This window comes from Trichechus manatus, unplaced genomic scaffold (genome assembly GCF_000243295.1).
Source record: "Trichechus manatus latirostris isolate Lorelei unplaced genomic scaffold, TriManLat1.0 scaffold00055, whole genome shotgun sequence".
NCBI classification, from domain to species: domain Eukaryota; kingdom Metazoa; phylum Chordata; class Mammalia; order Sirenia; family Trichechidae; genus Trichechus; species Trichechus manatus.
In genome coordinates this window covers 10,673,429-10,694,249 of record NW_004443991.1, presented here as the reverse complement: position 1 = coordinate 10,694,249, position 20,821 = coordinate 10,673,429, and the positions used below count along the sequence as shown (strand labels likewise).

The window sequence follows — 20,821 nt, the reverse complement described above, 5'->3', positions numbered from 1 at the left end:
ACAGTTACTACAAATGTTGCCCTATGACAATGGTTAACAATCTCACAACACATCAACAATATCCTTACTCTATTTTGTGTTCCCTATCATCAGCTTCCTAATACTGCTTATTTTTTAAAACATAAACTGCTATCAATCAAATACTGTTCTCAGAATACACATTTGCTTTTTTATCTCAAGGCTAGAACTGACCCATTTTTGCAGTTGGGTGACATAATCACGTGAGCAGCCAACTGCAATTTGAAAGTCACAGGAGTCACAGAACATTAGAGAAGGAAGGATTTCATTAATCCTCTGCTCTAACTCTTTTTCTTTTTAACAAGAAACTTAGGCCTATAGAGGGAAATTGACACCTCCCTTCCTCCACATCTACTAATACCTTTATCCTTTTTCTTCATGGCATTTTAGCATTTACTACCACAAGATATAAATATTTGCTTATCATCTGTCTTTTCCCAGGGGCTTGTGCACTGCAGGATCCCCAACACTGCCTGGGCACAATGTAGATACTCAACAAGTATTTGTTGAATGAACCAGTCAAAGCTGGTAACAGGTCTTCTAAATCTCAAATCAGTGTGTCCCCTCCCCCTTCCCTGACTGACAGGTTATTGAGTATTAGAGAAAAAGTTACCTTTTACTTTAGGAGAAAAGTGGAAAGAAATTAAAAAACGCTTTTTAATAACTTGTTTTTGGACTGCAAAATAATCCAAGATCATTGTTGGAAATGTAAAATGCACACACAAACACACACACACACAAGAAAATCACTTACAATTATTACCTCCCAAAGATAAGCACTATTACTATTCTGTATATATTCTTCCAGCTGTGTATGGAGGTAATTTTTTCAACAAAAATGGCATATTATACTTTAGTTATAGAATGTTCTTATTTTACTTCACATGTTAATTTTCTTACATTAGTAAATAATCTGTTCCAATGTACTTTGAATAGCTGTATACGATTCTCTTAGATGGTTGAATCCTATGGAAAGAGCGAACAGTCACTCAGGTTATACTCCTAAAAACAGAGTTTCTCACCAAATCTCTTTATTCGACATCAGGGATGTGTTTACCTAAAACGCCATCAGGCAGGAGCAAGCATTTGAAATTTTAATTGCCACCTCTAGATCTGAAAGAGTAATGGCCATCTCTTCCAGTGACAAGCTCCACAGAGAAGGTGGAGAAGCTTTCATCAATTTGCCACCTGCGGTTTGGCTGCCAAAGCCCAAGTCCCCTGTCGTCAGTTGGCTATTTGACAAGTTGTGCCAAATGTGCCTACAGTGTTTTCACTGCTCCCCAAGAATCTGAAGCCAATGAGATATAACATGCACCAAAAGGGTCAAAAAAATCCCTGAAATTAGTAGCCACAGAGGATTGGGAATTCTTTTTATTTGAAAGTATACTTGAACAAAATATATTTTTATATTGTAATTTAGAAATAACAACAACAAAATCAATACTCCCTGGTTTATAAAGAAATCCTGTGTGTTTGACTCCCAGATAATGTTGGTAAACTATCAAAATATGATTTAATATCAAGCTTAGAACTAAATAAAAATTATAAAATATCTTTACAAAACTCTAGTAACATAGGTTGTGTTACTATAAAATCTATAAATGATAATCAGAACTGAATACATTATCATTATGGCAGCTACACTGAATGAAGCCTATAGAACATACATTCTTATTTCAGATCTGATGACACATGAGAAATAGCTACCATTTATAAGGACGTAAGTTACCCTATAGCTTAGGGTCCACATTAATTGCAAGAAGAAAATTCAACTTTCATTTAAGTGCCACTTATAGATTCTTTGACATAACTACGTATCAAGTCATAAAGTTTAAAAATTAAGTAAGACCCTTTGCAAATCTTAAGGATGGATGGTCTTAAATAAAACTTTCAACGTGAAAGGAAAATTCAAATATAAGTATTTATCAAGGTATCTGCAGTCCTGCATATGTTATGTCAACTGCAGCATGCAATCAAAGGAGTCTGTGCATACGTATTTGACATATAGTAGATGCTCAGCAAATATCTTTTGACTGACCTGACTCTCTCCATGTGCACGTGAAGACAAACGAATCCTCATGAACTGGCCAAAAAGTACACGCCAAAGACTAAATGAAGTAACTGAATGGCTAAACAGGAGTACAAGGATCACTGAGGCTTCTGCATTTTACTCCCAGGCTAGTGGGCCATGTCCTCCCTCAAAATCTAGTTATTCCTGCATTAACACTCTTCATTTGGCATTCACCCTTAGTGCACTACAATGGAAACAATGGGTTACTGATACTTGGTTACCTGACTTTAACCCACAGCAAACCAGAAGCAGTGAATCAGGGGCCAACAGTGGGGATAAGAAAAGAGCAAGGTTTCAAAAGGAAGAAACAATGCCGGCAGCAGGAAGCAACAGATAGAGGAGGGAGACAGAAAAACTGTAAAGAACAGACAGAAATGTTTCATAAAGAACTATAATCTATCTAAAACAAATTAGAATTGGGTAAATAGCCCAAAATTGCCCCTGAAAGCATCACCTTGATGCAGTAATTAATATTTATAACTATGATTTTACATTGCCAAGATAAGGCTAATTATACAATGTATCTTTTATTAGGAAGACATAAACCTTTGTGACATATGTTAGACATTGCCAGTTGCCATAGAGTCGATTCTAACTAACAGCGACCCCATATGTGCAGAGTAGAACTGCACTCTACAGTGTTTTCATGACTGTGACTTTTTGAAATCAGATTGTCAGGCCTTTCTTCCATGGCGCCTTCAGGTGGGTTTGAACTGCCAACCTTTCTGCTGGTAGCCACAGGGTTCCCCGCTTGCACCACCCCGAGACTCCATGTTAGACAAATTCTCATCTAAAAATCTCAAAATGTAAAAAGGGTTCAATAACTTGAACAATGTATATATGTAGAACTTGTTCCCAAGTGCTTGATAAATAAGAAATCAATGCAAGTGTGTCTATTTGTACAAAACTGACATCCATACAAGTATTTTTGATAAAGAAATACGGACTTTTCATCTGAAAGGCAGTATTTCCCATAAAAGGCTCTTATTTCAGTAATGCTGTCAGTAATGCTGTTAAACATTGTGAAATGTGTATTTAAGGTATTTTAAACTACTTGTTATTAGGCAGGACATCCTTTATACGGGTAAGCATCAATGCCATCAATATGCATTCCTATGCTAGAACAAGTTTACTTTCTACATACAGCAAACAGACTACAAAGAGTAAATTATATTTGTTCATTAACAGAGAGGAAGAAAAAGGTATCAAGTAAGCAGAAGTTAATGAAAAGGAGAAAAAAAACAGGATACTGTTTCTAGAAACAGTCTGTGAAATAATCCACAAAACCACTAGGTGTTGCTATGTACCCTAGAAAGAATTAGCTTAAGGGATTTTAAAGTGAAAACTGCAGACATAAAAATGAGATCTAGCCTACTGATATGAAACAAGAACAAGCCAATTATGTAAACTGTTTGGAAAGATAGGTATTATCGAGAACGTGTCCCTACTTAGCAACGCCCAAGACCTAATGCCACACACTGCTGGCATAAAGATGAAGACAGGCTTGACACAAGTGGTAAACGCACTAGCTGCACATGAGCCACCACATGTTCCTGCCCTTGGTAATTCCAACATTTACTGGATAGTCCCTTGTTCAACAAGTATTCAGTAAGCACCTGCAATATGCCAGGCACAAAGACTGACTGCTGCTTTCAACAGGCTTACATTCTACCTGTATCCACTATTACGCTGCGGACTAAAACGATGACTAAGGGAATGTGCCCAATCCTTACACTGCTTGAAAGTGAAGTTCAGGGAGCAGCTAGCTACACAAAAAAGGAAGTCATTGCATAATGGTGGGGTATTACAGGCCTATAAAGGACAGAGAATCAGCCTTCATTCTGTTTGGGGATGGGTGGGAGGAAGGAAGATAAGTAACGTCTGAGACATACCTAGAAGGAACACAAGAATTTTTCTCAAAGAGAAGTATGGCAATGAAGCGGTAACAGGTAAGGAAGCTCTGTGTGTTTGAGAAACAGTAACTTTCCCAGTGCGGCTGAAGAAGCAGCCTGGTAGGGTGGTGGGAGACTAAACTGACTGAAAGGATTTGAATTCTATGTGAAGAAGTTTAAAAAGCAGGCTAGAGGTGAGGAAGAGCCAGTCAAGGGTTTTAGTCAGAGTGGCATGATGAGAGATGTATAGTAGATAATTGTGTCGGTGGAGTGCAAGCTGATCTTGGCTGGGAGGGACTGGCGGCAGGACGCCAAGTAGAAGGTTAAGGAAATACAGCTGAGATGTGGGGTCCCATTAAATCAGTGATGGTATTTGCCAGCCCTCAGGAATTGTCTAGAAGGATGTCGGGGCTAAAAAAGAGGGGTCAGATGATGCCAATGTTTCTAAGGTAGGTCAATGCCTCTAACTGATAGCATTCAAAAGAAGACAGGCAGTTGGGTTTGGGGACAGTGGGGCTCATTTACGGAAGAAGGGAGCTTGAAGGTATAGGATTCGGTTTCAGATGTTCCAAGTGTAAAAATTTTGTGTGTCTCCAAGGCATGTTTGACCCTCACCCTAGTTTAGCCTGACTCAGCCTTTCCTACAACTGTTGGCTTCTTCCAGCTATCTTTCTATAACTGAGTACCCAAGTGATCATTTAATTTATATTTAATGTTGTTGTTAGGTGCCATGGAGTCAGTTCCAACTCACAAGGGATCCTGTGAACATCAGAATGAAACACTGCCTGGTCCTGTGCCATCCTCACAATCATTGTTATGCTTAAGCCCATTGTTGCAGCCACTGTGTCAATTCATCTCGTTGAGGGTCGTCCTTTTTTTCGCTGACCCTCTACTTTACCAAGCATGATGCCCTTCTCCAGGGACTGGTCCTTCCTGACAACATGTCCAAAGTATGTGAGATACAGTCTCAAAATCCTTGCTTCTAAGGAGCATTCTGGTCGTACTTCTTCCAAGACAGATTTGTTTGTACTTTTGGCAGTCGATGGTCTATTCAATATTCTTCTCCAACACCACAATTCAAAGGCATCAATTCTTCTTCAGTCTTCCTTATTCATCATCCAACTTTCCGATGCATATGAGGCGAGTGAGAAACACCATGGCTTGGGTCAGGTGCACCTTAGTCTTCAAGGTGACATCTTTGCTTTTTAACACTTTAAAGAGGTCTTCTGCAGCAGATTTGCCCAATGCAATGCGTCTTTTGATTTCCTGACTGCTGCTTCCATAGCTGTTGATTGTGGATCCAAGTAAAACGAAATCCTTCACAACTTCAATCTTTTTCCTGTTTATCATGATGTTGCTTATTGGTCCAGTTGCGAGGATTTTTGTTTTCTTTATGTTGAGGTGTAATCCATACTGATTACAAAGGCTGTGGTCTTGGATCTTCATTAGTAAGTGCTTCAAGTCCTCGTCACTTTCAGCAAGCAAGATTGTGTCACCTGCATATGACAGGTTGTTAATGAGTCTTCCTTCTATCCCAATGCCCCATTGTTCTTCATATAGTCCAGCTTCTCCGATTATTTGCTCAGCATACAGATTGAATAAGTACAGTGAAAGGATGCAACCCCGACACACACCTTTTCTGACTTTAAACCACAAAGTATCCCCTTGTTCTGTTTGAACAACTGCCTCTTGATCCATATACAGGTTCCTCACGGGCACAATTAAAGTGTCTGGAATTCCCATTCTTCACAATGTTATCCATAATTTGTTATGAACCACACAGTCGAATGCCTCTGCATAGTCAATAAAACACAGTTAAACATCTTCCTGATAGTCTCTGCTTTCAGCTAGGATCCATCTTACATCAGCAACAATATCCCTGGTTCCACGTCCTCTTCTGAATCCAGCTTGAATTTCTGACAGTTCCCAGTTGATATACTGCTGCAACCACTTTTAAATTATCTTCAGCAAAATTTTACATTGCATGCAATATTAATGATACTGTTCAATAATTTCCACATTCAGTGGGATCATCTTTCTTGGGAATAGGCATAAATACGGATCTCTTCCAGTTGGTTGGCCAAGTAGCTGTCTTCCGAATTTCTTGGCATAGACGAGTGAATATTTCCAGCGCTGCATCTGTTTGTTGAAACATCCAGCTGGTATTCCATCAATTCCTGAAGCCTTGTTTTTCGCCAATGCCTTCAGTGCAGCTTGGACTTCTTCTTTCAGTACCACTGGTTCCTGATCGCACGCTACCTCCTGAAATGGTTGAAAGTCGACCAATTCTTTTTGGTACAGTAACTCTACGTATTCCTTCCATCTTCTTTTGATGCTTCCTGCATTGTTTAATATTTTCCACACAGAATCCTTCAATATTATAACTTGAGGCTTGAATTTTTTCTTCAGTTCTTTCAGCTTGAGAAATGCGAAGCATGTTCTTCCCTTTTGGTTTTCTATCTCCAGGTCTTTGCACATGTCATTATAATACTTTACTTTGTCTTCTCGAGCCGTCCTTTGAAATCTTCTGTTTAACTCTTTTACTTCATCACTTTTTTCTTTCCCTTTAGCTACCTGACATTCAAGAGGAAGTTTCAGAGTCTCTTCTGACATCCATTTTAATCTTTCTTTCTTGTCTTTTTAAGGACCCCTTGCTTTCTTTATGTATGATGTCCTTGATGTCATCCCACAACTCGTCCGATCTTCGGTCATTAGTGTTCAAATCTATTCTTGAGATGGTCTCTAAATTCAGGTGGGATATACTCAAGGTCATACTTTGGCTCTCGTCAACTTATTCTAATCTTCTTCAGTTTCAGCTTGAACTTGCATATGAGCAACTGGTGGTCTGTTCTATAGTTGGCCCCTGGCTTTGTTCTGACTGATGATATTGAGCTCTTCCACAGTCTTTTTTCACAGATGTAGTCAATTTGATTCCTGGGTATTCCATCTGGTGAGGTCTACGTATATAGTCACTGTTTATGTTAGTGAAAAAAGGTATTTGCAATGAAGAAGTTGCTGGACTTGCAAAATTCTATCATGGGATCTCCAGCAACGTTTCTATTACCAAGGCCATATTTTCCAACTACCAATCCTTCTTTGTTTCCAACTTTCGTGTTCGAATCACCACTAATTATCATCTTGATTGCATGTTCGATCAATTTCAGACTGCAGAAGTTGGTAAAAATCTTCAATTTCTTCATCTCTGGCCTTAGTAGTCGATGTGTAAATTTGAATAACAGTTGTATTAACTGGTCTTCCTTGTAGGCTTATGGATATTATCCTATCAATGACAGTGTTGTACTTCAGGATAGATCCTGAAATGTTCTTTTTGATGATGAATGCAACGCCATTCCTCTTCAAGTTGTCGTTCCCGGCATAGTAGACCATATAACTGTCTGATTCAAAATGGCCAATACCAGTCCACTTCAGCTCACTAATACCTAGGATATCAATGTTTATGCGTTCCATTTCATGTTTGACGATTTTCAATTTTCCTAGATTCATACTTCGTACATTCCACGTTCTGATTATTAATGGACATTTGCAGCTGTTTCTTCTCATTTTGAGTCATACTACATCAGCAAATGAAGGTTTCAAAAGCTTGACTCCATCTACATCATTAAAGTCGACTCCACTTTGAAGAGGCGGCTCTTCCTCAGTGGTATTTGGAGTGCCTTCCAACCTGAGGGGCTCATCTTCTGGCACTATATCAGACAATGTTTCCCTGCTATTCATAAGGTTTTCACTGGCTAATTCTTTTCAGAAGTAGACCGCCATGTCCTTCTTCCTACTCTGTTTTAGTCTGGAAGCTCAGCTGAAACCTGTCTACCATGGGCGACCCTGCTGGTTTTTGAATACCAGTGGCATAGCTTTGAACATCACAGCAACACGCAAGCAGTATGACAAACTGAAAGACATGGGGGGTTACATTTAATATCAGATGTTAACAAAGCTCTGAAATGGACTTGAGATTAAATACAGGTGAATTAAATGTAAGCATATTATATCCAGCTTAATTCTTCTAAAATGTTTTTAAGAACTAAAATGAAACCACTATTAATTAAGCCTTAATTACATAGGTTAAAGAGAAACTGAAGTATGAAAGCATTTCACCTGGCTATCTGACACAAGTACTGTACAACAGCTGTGAAGAGTACTGGGCTACCATGGGGAGCATAAGCCCAAATAATGCTGCATAGGACTGAGTGCTCCCACGAATAAGAATGCATGTTGAGTCATCTGGCTGAAAGGAGGAATACGGCCCTGGCTTTACTCAGGGCATCAGGGCTGCAGAGCTCTGATTTCACTCCATGAGTAAGTTCTCCTTCATTATAACCCATGTGGCAGAGCACTAGCATAAGCCAGTACCAGATTCCAGATCAGTCCAAAAATAACTGCTGTAAGAGTCAACACAAATCGCAGCCTCTTTCTGCCTCAGTGTCCTCATTTGATAAAGCAGGGAACAATGCTACCCCTGCTTTCTTTTCAGGACACTATGATAACAGAATGCAATAGTGTATACAAACATGCTCTCAACAATAACACCGCCACCACTCTTCTTTTGGTGAGGAGGGTACCACTTTTTACCCTCCTGTACTCCATCCTCCCCTCTCTAGCCCAGTGCTCGAGCTGCCCAGTTTCCACACTGTCCCCACCATCTCAGTGATCACTGTCTCGAGCAATGCAGCCTGAGGACTCAGAGAATAAATGGTTGTCAATCAAGTTGGATAAAAGAGTCCTGTCTCTCTGGGCTTCAAGTCTCACTGCTGAGTCCAGGGCCGTATCACCCAATAAGCAAGGTACTAATCTGTAGTGCACAATTCACCTGTTTTTCGCAACATCTTTGATGTGAAAGTGTGCGCTACAGATCAGTAAAGCCCGTGTGGACCTTGCTTAATATAAGCCAGTGGTAACTTGCTTACTGGTTCATCCACCCCTGCTGCTGACAGATGGAAAAGCTGAGCTCTTTGGCTGGATGAGCAGTTCTAGCCTAAACGGGCAGTGAACAGTAACAAAGGAAGAGATCTCTGACTACCTAGGAAGAGAGAAAGGTCGAAGAGTTCATTCGCTAGACAATATAGAATTTAAATGTTACATTCCGTATGAAATGTTTGAAAGTTATAAAACTGGAGAAGGGAATAAAAGTTTTGATGGGGGTGGAAGGAGTTGGGGCAGGTTGGAATTCAATGGATTTAAACATCTTGGGATAGTCATATAAAGTAATCTATAAGAGGCACATATCAAACTAATTCAAATGTACCAATGAGTAGGAAAATCACCCTCCACATTTCACTGATGTCGGGAAAGAATGGTAAAATCTTTACTTTCAGTTTTATCTAAATCTGTGTTTTAAATTTAAAACTCAGTGTTTAAAATATTGACATACTCATTCATTCAACAAATACTGGTACAGTCAACTTCTCTCTATCTCAAATTTTTCCTATCTCATCATTTAATGGAAAATACGTGGGCTTAAATCCTGGCATTATCACCTCCTAGCTCCGTGACCTTGGAGAAATTTTTCAAGCTCTCTAAGCCTATGGATCTCATAGGCTCTCGGGGCTGCTGTGAAGACAAAATGAGATAATCCATGTGAAGTGCTCAGCACAGTGACTGGCCCCGAAGGCGCTGGTGAAATGAGCCTACTCCAGCTGCTATCAGCATTAGTAGGGGTGCAATACAGGATGTCAGAGGACAGGCAGCTGGAGTTGAGGGAAGGTGGGTGGGGGCTGAATCATAAATGCCCCTGTACGCTACACAAAGACTGAAGCCAGTCCTCCTGGGTTCGAATCCCAGCTCTGCCACTTCCTGTCTATGTGATCTTGGGCAGGTTGCTTAACCCTTCTCTGCCTCTGTATTCTCACCTGACCAAACCAATTTGTTGCCATCCAGTCAATTCTGATTCATGGCGACCCCATATGTTACAGAGTAGAACATCTCAATAGGTTGTAATCTTCGTGGAAGCACTTTGCTTTCTTCTGTGGAGCTGGTGGGTGGGTTCGAACCACCCATCTTTAAGTTAGCAGCTGATTACAAACCGCTTGTGCCACCCAGTTCATGTTCTCATCTAATAGTTGAAGATCAACATCTGAGGTGAATATATAGTTTGCCTCGTAGGGCTTTGTGAGGATCAAGAGTTACTCTCATGCGATGCACAGGGCCTAGGATGGAGGAGGTGCCCAGTACATGTCAACTGTTGTGACAACAACTCCTCTGTGGCCAGAGCGAACTACTGCACAGTTGTAAATCTATGTCATTACTCCTGATCCGAAGCTGCTTAAAGTCTTCTGAAGGACACACGACTTATACAATGTATAATGAGAAAAACAATACGAGACCTTTAATTATGGAGTTTATAGTAAAGTGCAAATTAAATGTAATCAAGTGCTATAAGGTATGATACTAACAGTTAGGGATTAAGAAGAGGAGAAAGACATCAGGGAGAGCTTCCTGGAGTGGGTGAGATATTGGTATTACAAAACAAAAGATGTATTATTTTCAAATTTCAATTATACAGATATTTGGATACATGAGTTTTTTATTTTTAAATAGCCTGATGGTCGTCAACAAAGGAAGATCAGTGTGATTCCCCTCGAAACCAGAAGTATGTGTGAAGGATTTGCTATCTCTAAAAACATGAACCTCAACACAATATCCACTCCATGAGGGCCGGGACTCTTCTCTGGTTTGCTCCCCAGTGTGCTGAGTGCATAGAAAGCATTCAAGAAACACTTGTCAAATCACTAGATGTACAAAAAGATGGCACACAGTTCCTATACAGTTCAACTCTTATACAACACGACCTTTATAGTCCCTTAAAGGGAGGTATATCATCATAAGCTAGTAACTGGTCTACTAACTTCGATGCTAACTCACTCTGCTAAAGTTGTACTTCCCTATATTGATTTCTCCCAGGAATTGAAAAGCTGCCTCCTTCTTGAGCACCTGCTGATAAAGATAGTAAATTATATCTGTAACTTCTCACAAGTTTTCAATGGACAAGGAAGTGTGTGTGTGTGTGTGTGTGTGTGTGTGTGTGTGTGTGTGTGTGTGTGTGTGTGTGTGTGTGTGTGTGTGTGTGTGTGTGTTGCTGGTTAAGCATACTACCGTCCGAGAGTAAAGGCTGGTATAATTTAAGCTTTCCGAATGAGTACAAAATGCCTAGAATAACTTATGGTAATAATTACACTATGTACCTATAGGAAAAGAATGCTTTTCAGGAGCATTAAAAATGCTTTACAGGTTTTATTTAATTACTCTTCATAGTAGTCTTGGGAGTTAGAAGCAAGTGGGTATAATTATTAGCTCCATTTTACAGGATGGAAGGCAAAGAAGAAAGTGGCTGACCATAAGTTTACTGTCATATCTGCTGGTTCCAACAAAAGGACCAGGTTCCTAAATATCACCGGCCTACATTCTAAGGCATTTTCCGTATTTTTGAAAGTTTGGTCCTGATAAGTCATTCAACTAAACAGATACTGATGCCTTTAAAGTTTTTCATCAGCCATGATCACTCTAACTTCTCTTATTTTTCATTACACCCCAAGCCACCCCTTTCATCCCAGCCAAGAGGATTTTCCAGTGCTCATTTAGGTCCAATACTGAATGTCATTCTTTCCAAGATTAGTCCAAGCTGTTCTATACAGTTTATGTAGAGTACCAGCCCTTCCTCTACACCCACTGAATTATCACTCTTTGCCTTCATTTCTAAATTTAATTTAGCTTTACATTTTTATTAAAGTAAATAACAAATATAAAAGGACAGCACAGAAGATTTTTAGTCCTGGAGATGACTTCTAGTAATTGTAGACCAAGTACTTATCTTTCATTTATTACATTTTCATCTTTAGATAATAATTAAATCCCTGATATGAGAAATAAGAACTTAACTATTTCAATCTAACACCTTCCCTTTAGCTCTTCCCACAGTTGGATGTAAACTTGATTACTTCTATTTTTCCTATTTTTTTGTTGTTGATTCCTTTCAAGTAAAAAGTGTGTATGTTTACTTAAACCTCTCAGGCATTCTAATGGACAGACTGGCTCAACCTCCTCCACAGACCCCTGCTAGCCTATCGTATTTTGCTGACTAAATAACTTCGATTTTTTAAAATTTAAACAAATTTGCTGAAATCTTATATTCATTAGAAATGCTCCTTTTCATTTCTTTCACTATAGATTTACTTCCTAATGACACACCTAGGCTTATATTTCACAAGGCCACAGTAGAGACAAGTTTACTCTGCCATTTTGAGCCAGGAGTCACTCCTTTATGCCTGTCTTGCTCAGTACATTCACTTTGCTTAAAAACTAGTAAATTCTTTAATGACATTGTTTTAAAAACTTTATCCCAATTGTTTAATGCATTTCAATGTACACTGGGTATAAGGAAAATATGGATAGTAGATTATTTAAGTAAAAAATAAAAGAACCAAAACAAACTGTAAATGTAAAATTCATTCCTCTTATTCCTCAGAGACACAAAATTATAACTGAAATTACAGAACTACGCTTGGCTCAGTAACAAAAATGTTGAATTAATAATTCCACAAATTTATTATGATAGATTAAGAATCAGAAAACTGAGGTAAAGGAGAAAACTCACATATTTTGTTAATTTTATATGATCACTGGTATTTCAAGAGCCTGGAATCTCTCTCTAAAGACTCTAAAAGTACTTTGTAGGAACTGGCATAGGCCAAATATACTTTTAACCTGGAACTTTATTATGTCAGTTACAGTAAATCTCTCTACCTTCTGGATTTGTTTTTTTCTTCCTTTGTTAAACTATGACCTATACATTTTCATATTAAAAAAATAATCTTTTGAGGACTTTTACTATGTAGTTAGGTTTCAGGTCAGTGAACAAAGGAAAATCTCCTCCCCTTAAGAATAAGATTTTAGAGTAAGGATTTTGCCATGGCATTTAAACAAAGCTATCATGATTAGGCCTTTTTTGTAGCAGAATTTTTGTGAAATGTCAGTTTATTTGAACGGTCCTACCTAAGACTATCAACAGATTTCACAATAATTGTTCCAAATGTCAGAAGCATGAAATTTCATTATCTTTCTCCTTATCTCATCATTCTGCTAATTTTCTTAAGAATTCATAAGATACATATTTTAAAGATAGCATTATTTTATACAACTTTCATTGCTTCACTGTTTTAATATGACCTAAATACCTCTGAGTGATAAGGAATATCAAGAAAGAGTTGTGTTCTGAGAAGTGGTTCTTAAAGACCTTCTTCCTTAGCAGTTTCCCCTTTCCTACATGGTCTACTTCTTCAAATCATTTAGCTCTTTGTTTTTTTAGCCTGAGAATTCCCAAAATGCTTCCTTTCATCTGCAGCATTTTTAAATTGTCTGTGTCAAAACTCTGCTGTTCTCAAAAGGGGACAGAACAGCTTCAGAGTAAAAGTAACCCAAGAGGCAAAGCTTTCAGGGAAAAATAAAAATAGTGGCCAGCATTTTATCTATCCATAAGTTGTATGGACGTCTATTTGTTTACATTTGTGGATTTTACATTTACAGTAAAGTTATAAAGAGTGCTGAAAGATGCTGGGCAGACACTGCCACAATAATCTAATCTGCTACAAAAGACAATGCATTCTGGAAAATCTTACGAGTCAGACTGTGTTGAAGGGTCAAGAGTGCATTACTATTCCTACATTCCCCTTTTCGAACATGCCTGGGATACTCTGCACCCAACTGAAAGGTGGTCTGATGGGCCATTTGCGAGCAGCCATGAGTTAGAAAGTGAGACGATGGCTGACAAAGCTATTGTGTTGGGAGGCATAAACATGCTGAATGAGTATGCGAAGGCATAAAGTGACACTTCTTTTTCTCAGCTAAAGATCAGTTCAATACAAATAATTAAAAAGTGAAGACTATCAGTACACCAGTTTGCACATTTTTTGCTGAACTGAAATGAATGAAATCAAAAGAATTAAATAGAATATATGGCCAACAACTCTGGGTCCCAAATGTAAACTATAAATAATAAAAGTCTTTCATGATATGAATAGCTTACATAGTATCTCCTGAAACTACTATTTGAATAGGCTTCAACTATAATCTCTAATGGCATACTCATAACGAAACAAAAAAGTAAAAAATATGGAACTTCAATAAAATTGAGTTGCTGACTGCTATTCTGCCCTAAACACTGACTCTGATTGAGGACTGAAAAATTTCCACCTCAAGTACCTGAGTGTGAAAAACAACATGACCTGCAGGTTAATTTGACTGGTCTCTGCTAAATGGGTCTGGAAACTAAAGGAATTCCACAAATGTCAACTATGTGTGGTTAACTGCCACTACCTACCCGTCAAAATAATACCTAAAAATGTTAGCAAAAGCAGCCCAATAACTACGCAATGGAATAAGAGATCACGAAACCAAGGTCATGAGTATCTGGGTCCTTTCCCTTTCCCATTTTAAAGACTAAAACAGTCTTAGAACACCATGTTTTCTAATTTTTCAGAACAGGAATTTGGAATCATGCAGGTAACAGAGAGACCAAGAGTTACATGTCTTTACTCTCATGTTTCCACTAATATGTCTTAATGAGAATGTCACAAAAGCAGGGACACAGTCGTGCAAATGTCAATTATCTGCACACAGCTTTTCTTGTTTCTAGATTCACGGACCCCCAAATCGGCACCTGACTTCTGCTTGTGTCCTCCTGGAATTATTTATGCCATTTCTATTGTCCTCAATGCACAGTAAGTTGCACATGCAGATTTTCATGAGTACTATTTTAAGTAGTTTGTTAATGAGCTGTAAACAGTGGAACTGCAGAACTAACAATGTGAAGAGGCTATAAATGTCTGTGTTCTCAACACCCCAAGTGAGAGAGTGGAGAGGGATGAGGGAACGGCTTACCTCTGGAGTGCTAAGAGCATGTTCTCCAGCTAAAAGCAGCATGCTTAGGCCTCCCATTTGAGTAGGATCTAAGTAAGTCAAACACAAACAAATCAACAATTTATAAGCATGAAGTAGGTATTATCCATGCAGAATACAAAAGAACACTCACAAAGACTAACAATCAGAAATCCAACAGAGCCACATATAATATTTTATGGAAAACTCTCAAAACTCTTTATGTAGTAATAACCTAGCATGTGTGCTTACAATATATACTTTTGTGAGCCTTTAAAAATACTACTGTTGGGGACTGGACTGGGCTGTGGGACATAAAGTGAGAGTGATACTCGTGAGAAGTGTGCCTCTTAGCTCAAGTAGGTACAAGAGACTAAATAGGCAGCTCCTGTCCAGAGGTGAGATGGGAAGGCAGACAGGGTTAGGAGCTGGTTGAATGGACATGGGGAATCAGGGGTGGAAAGGAGAAATGTGCTGTCACAGTATGGGGAGGGCAATTAGAGTCACATAACAATGTATGTATAAATTTTTCTATGGGAGACTAACTTGAAATGTAAACTTCATTTAAACTACAACAATAAAAAAAAATTTTTTTAAATTAAAAAAGAATACTACTGTTGTACTATGTACTACATACCATTCGTACATAGCACTTTCTTCAATGTCACAGCTATTTATAACATAAATTACCTCCTAATGTGATGCATCTTTCCTTGCTGCATGGGAGTCTGGATGGGAATTGTTAAATAAAAGAATGCTTATGTTTGTCTTCCAAGAAGTTTGAGACTGTTATTCTCAAAATATTATTTCGGCCTTGTGCAATCAGGGCTGATAAAAAGAACCAGGCTATCAGAGGAACTAGAGAACAATTTTCCAAACTCCAAGTTTTCTAAAATCTTGTGGGCCGTGTTCAAGTAATTTTTCTTATTTAAAACTTTCATAAATAAATGTAAATTAACTGATGATGTATTGTTTGACATTTTAAATCTTGCTGAAAGTACCTTAAAGATTTAAAATAATTCTTTTGTGTTGCCAAAAGCCTTTGTTTCCATTCTCTCAATAATCAACAGAAACAAAGACAAAATCAAAACAGCACCATGGGTGATCTATGACCCAGGGCTACATTAACAAAAGTATCACAGATTATAAGAAACCTTTGTTTTCTGAAGTTGTCTTAAATTAATATCAGAACAGCAGTGAAAATGCCTAACTCAGTGCCTGGCCTAGTGTGCATAAAGGTCCTTAATAAATGCATATATAATTTAACAATCTCTCTGTAACTGAAAACGGGATCGGTCACAATGGTGCCTGAAGATAGTTCATTGTTTCTTTTTTGGATTTTTTGGTTAAAGGTATGACCCTAAGTAACGTTTCTGTATACAACAACACTGACCATATCATATATACAGTCAAGATAAATAAAAAAAAATAGAAAAGATCATCTGAAGTAGTAAAATAAAAAATAAAACAAAAAACCAGAGGTTGTTAGAGGAGAAAATATGCTGCCACTGATGAGGTGGTCAGAAACAGCTCAGTGTTGGAAGGCAGCCGGGAGGAAGGCAAACGGGCTCCACAGCCGACACCGACTGACACTTGATGTGATAAAACCAAGCTCTTCGTTGTTGTCAAGATTTCATCCTTAGTTAAATGTTAAGCTACCACATTAGGAACTGTGGTGCCTGTTAAAATAGATACTTATCTATTTTTACAGATAGTTTTAAACCTATTTAAAAATAAAAATCAGGAGGGGGAAATGAATTGACTAGAAAGTAAAAGTTTAATTTGGTTCTTTGGCAGTTAAATACTTTTGCAGCTGTCAACCTAGAGATCTCGAGAACTGGATGTCTGCTTTCTAATAAAGACAAAAACATGTTAGTTCAAATCACAAAGTGAAATAGGAACATGCTTCCATGGTAATTTACTTAAGCTGTACACGAATGCAACTCTGAAAGAAGTTTGCTGTACAGATACCAAACATAGACCAAGAAATTATAATCGTCCTTTACACTAATTTACACTTATATATTGTCATTCAGAAATATCAAAAAACATATAACTAACATGTCTTCCCTTCACTGAAAGGGCCTATGCTAAGTTAAAGTCTACACAGCTTTCTCTCCTTGGAGGTCAGGCATTTCACCACTATGAGCTTGTTCAAAATAGCAAAATGTCATGTGACAGGGCTATTGGGCAAATAAAACAAAACAAAAATGAACAGACTGCATGTCGAGGAAAAGCCTAAGTTGGCCTTTAAAAGCCCTACAGTGCGAGACTCTGGCTCATTTACTTTGCCTGCATAATCAGGAAAGGCCAGCCCCTAGAAAAGGACATCATGTTTGGTAGAGTGTCAGCGAAAACATGGGAAACCCTCAATGAGATGGACTGACACAACAGCCGCAACAGAAGACTCAAACATATCAACGATCATGAAGATGGCACAGGGCCTATTATACATAAGGTGGCCATGAGTTGGAATCGACTCAATGGGAACCAACAACAGTACTCCCTAGGTTCAAATAGCTAAGTGCCATGTTCAAAGGCAAATTCCTTAGCTAACTTTTATCTTACCAAAAGGAACATAAATGAAAATATCAGACCAATGATATCTACTATACACTAGCTTAACAAGGGTTCTAATCACGGCTCTCTAACAAATATCCTTTTCTAGGTCATTATGTAATGAAAGAAATATGAGGAAGGTGTTTTTCTTCTTTCCTGTACTTTGCTTTAAAAAAAAAAAATTGTTTTAAAAATCTGACTTGTTAATATCTTGTTTGAAGTGAAGGTTCCACTTTCAATTCGTACGCAGGATGCTACTGAATAAGCTGTCAGAAACTGTACTATAAACAGACATCTTTCCCAGCTTTCTGTAGTTTACCTACAATATTTACGTGGTTTGTAAAGAGCAGTATGCAAAAAATACATGCAAAAAAAGTAGGCAAAAAATCCTATAATGACATATGAATGATAATCAAAGATATTCAGCTAGAGGCCCATCATCCATGTACCTTTTTTTGATAATAATTTTATGAAATACTCCAACTGATACAATCTGGGAAGTCTAGATTGCTCACCAAGACTGCCTAGCAGCAAGAAGGTTGAAGCTAAAGTTGTACCAAGTGACAGCACAGACAAGGACAGATCTCTGTTTTGTTTTTTCTGTTACATGTACAAGCGTCATTTTGGGAGCGCACCTAGAATTATAGTATAGACAGCTACATAACAATCACCTGAAGACTTTGTTTACCCAGGATGCTGCTATTACATTAGACTGCATTTCTTAGCATTTATATTCTACACTGTCACATACTTTGTTATACTATAAATCACACACTGAACTATGAAGTCTCATTAGGTCTACTAGCAATAAAGAGTGATCTGTCATCACAATGATGCTCAACTTCCTTTTCCAAGTTTTCCATATTGGAAATGGTTCAGTAGTTCGGTTTTGAAGAAAATTTGCTTGTAATAATGACACAGGAACCCAACAGTTCAACACCAACTTCACTGCTTCCACCCTACCCAATCTCCAATTTTATCCTGGCAAATTCCTCTTCTGATTATTACACTGCAATAGCCAAAAAAGAGGGAGCTATTTGCAGAGTAAATATAGATACTTTTTTTATGGTAATAAATACTTTAGCATTCCTTACCACCCAAAGAGTATTAAAGGCTCCTCTATAAATGGAAAGATCTGAAATTTTAAATTTGCCTGGCCTGTAAAGGATGGGGATAGGAAAAGGGATAGAATGGGAATGAGGGGAAGTGAAATTCCCTTTAAGACACAGTTGTCAGATCCATCTCAGATTTGTGATAAAGTTGTTCATATTTCTGCCCTCCCATGTTTCAGATATTCAGATGACCTACATAATCATGGATTTTTAAACACTGATAATAACTTAGGAGTTTAATGGGATGCTTACTAGTATGTGTGTGTAAACTATTTTGTTAAGATTATAAAATTCCCTGAGCTCCTCCTAACAGTCTACAGGTCAACCTCTACATTGCTATCTGCTTTACTATATTCTCAGGAATTTACATATATTTATAATGACTCTACCACTCAGTCTACACATCTTTTTTTTAATTACGTATACATCTAGCTACATCATGCTCCAACGCTCTCAGATATGCTATACATTTGTCATGGCTTCACACTGGTCATGAATTCTACTCCTCTCTCTCTGTGTATGACTTGTTGAAAATACTGCCTAAGTGTATTGCCCTGTCCTTAAAGAAGAGGTAGAAACAGTGCCCAAACTCACCAGCCATTCCAAAGTTAAGCTGAGGCATTTCTTCAGTCTTCGCTTTCTTGGGGCTTGGCAAGTCCCTTGAAGAGTCAGATGGGAAGGCCCATAGTTTCTTTCGTGGATTGACAGTGGGTGTTGGAGATTTCACAGGCTTGTTTGTTGTAGGACACCATTTGTAGCCAGGGTTTGCTTTCATAAATGCATCTTTATACTACAGATAAAAGATAGATAACAGATTTTAATTAATCTATAGATAGAGAAAGTTCTAATAGTCTCCTCTCCCCTTCCCCATTTATATTATGAGTGAGAAAAACATCAGTAACTTCTGTGGCTTTCTCAGCTCAGGGCTCCAGAGTCAGGACATGGAGATATATACTATCTACTAGACAGTCCATTTGTGGTATGAGGGTACAGAGGCAGCATAGTTTGTTTTTTTTAATCCTCAATTTTTTTAGTGTCCAGAAAACCACTTGACTATGGTGGGAAGAGGGAGTTGTTTCACCATGGAAAGAGCACAGGCTTTGGAGACAGAAAAACCAGAATTCAAATCCTACCAGTTCCACTTTTAGGGTTTCAGTGACCAAGGACACAGAACATAACCTGTCTGGGTCTCAGGCTCAGTTTCCATAAACTGAGAATAATATCACAAATGCCACCGGGTTATTAGGAACACTGGTGCCTAGTGCAGCACTATTTCAAAATAGGCTTCAATAAACATTACTTTTCTTTCCTTACTTTGTGTAGGGCAAAGGTGAGTTAATGTCAGCCAATAACCAGATTCTGCCCACTGCTTAATGTAATGTGGTTAAGTATGGTAAACAACTAAATAATCTATGCTTTGACATACTAGTAAGATAAATGCAAGCAAACTTAACAGCAAAATGCTCAGAACAAGACTAAAAATGGGAGAAGATGAACAAGGCAAGCCGAATGGGTGCATAACGCTTCAGTTATTTAAAGAAACAGGTCCACGTGGAGGGAAGAGCATTGAATGCAGAGTCTGATGACCTGGGTTCCACCTCTTCTATTAGCCAGCAGTGGACATAAAGCAAGTCATTTAACCTTTCTCAGACACAACTCCTCCATCTATAAAGTGTCACAGTACCTGTCAACACTGAGAGTTTTGTAACGAGCAGACGTGATTGCGTACGTGAACATGCTCTGAGAGCTAAGATGTGTGATGTTGCAGTTAATCCATCACACATTTTAAGTCTTTATTTCATGTTTCAACCCTCATGATACAGCTTCTTCTCTATTTTTCTGTGACTTCACTTTTTATCCTTTCTTCCTGACTCTCCTACCTCTTTTCCCTTTGTGGCAATAGCATTAAATGAAATACATTTATTATTATTTACTATATATTGCCAGAAGTTATCTGTTAAATATTTATTTTGCATATATTCTTCAACTATTATATGTTATTACTGCTAAATATAAATTAATACTTTTAATCCTGTAGGCTTGCTTTTTTAAAAAGTTACTCCATGTGTAAAACTAACTAGTTATAAGCTCCAAAATGCTTTGTATTTAACCCAACATGAAAAAAAGGTTTTTTTATCCTTGGTGTAAGGGAAGTATATGTAATTCAAATAAACTCTTTTGACCATTTTACTTTAAACCATAGAGATGAAAACTGTAGTGGAAATATAATACAATGTTAATAATAAATTGTCCAGGATTATCCCAAAGTAATTTTAACTCAATTT

The 20,821-nt window shown here is 38.0% G+C and overlaps 1 protein-coding gene across 13 annotated transcripts in view; it reads right to left on the bottom strand.

Moving 5' to 3' along the window:
• Positions 1–20,821, bottom strand: part of BBX (BBX high mobility group box domain containing) — a 348,585-nt gene that overhangs the window by 92,572 nt on the left and 235,192 nt on the right. For all 13 annotated transcript variants that reach the window (XM_023732891.1, XM_023732886.1, XM_023732885.1 and 10 more), the window contains 2 exons: positions 19,131–19,326; positions 14,869–14,936 (listed from right to left, as the gene is read on the bottom strand). In XM_023732891.1, the coding sequence (XP_023588659.1) occupies positions 14,869–14,936; positions 19,131–19,326 (264 nt within the window). The remainder of the gene's footprint in view (positions 1–14,868; positions 14,937–19,130; positions 19,327–20,821) is intronic.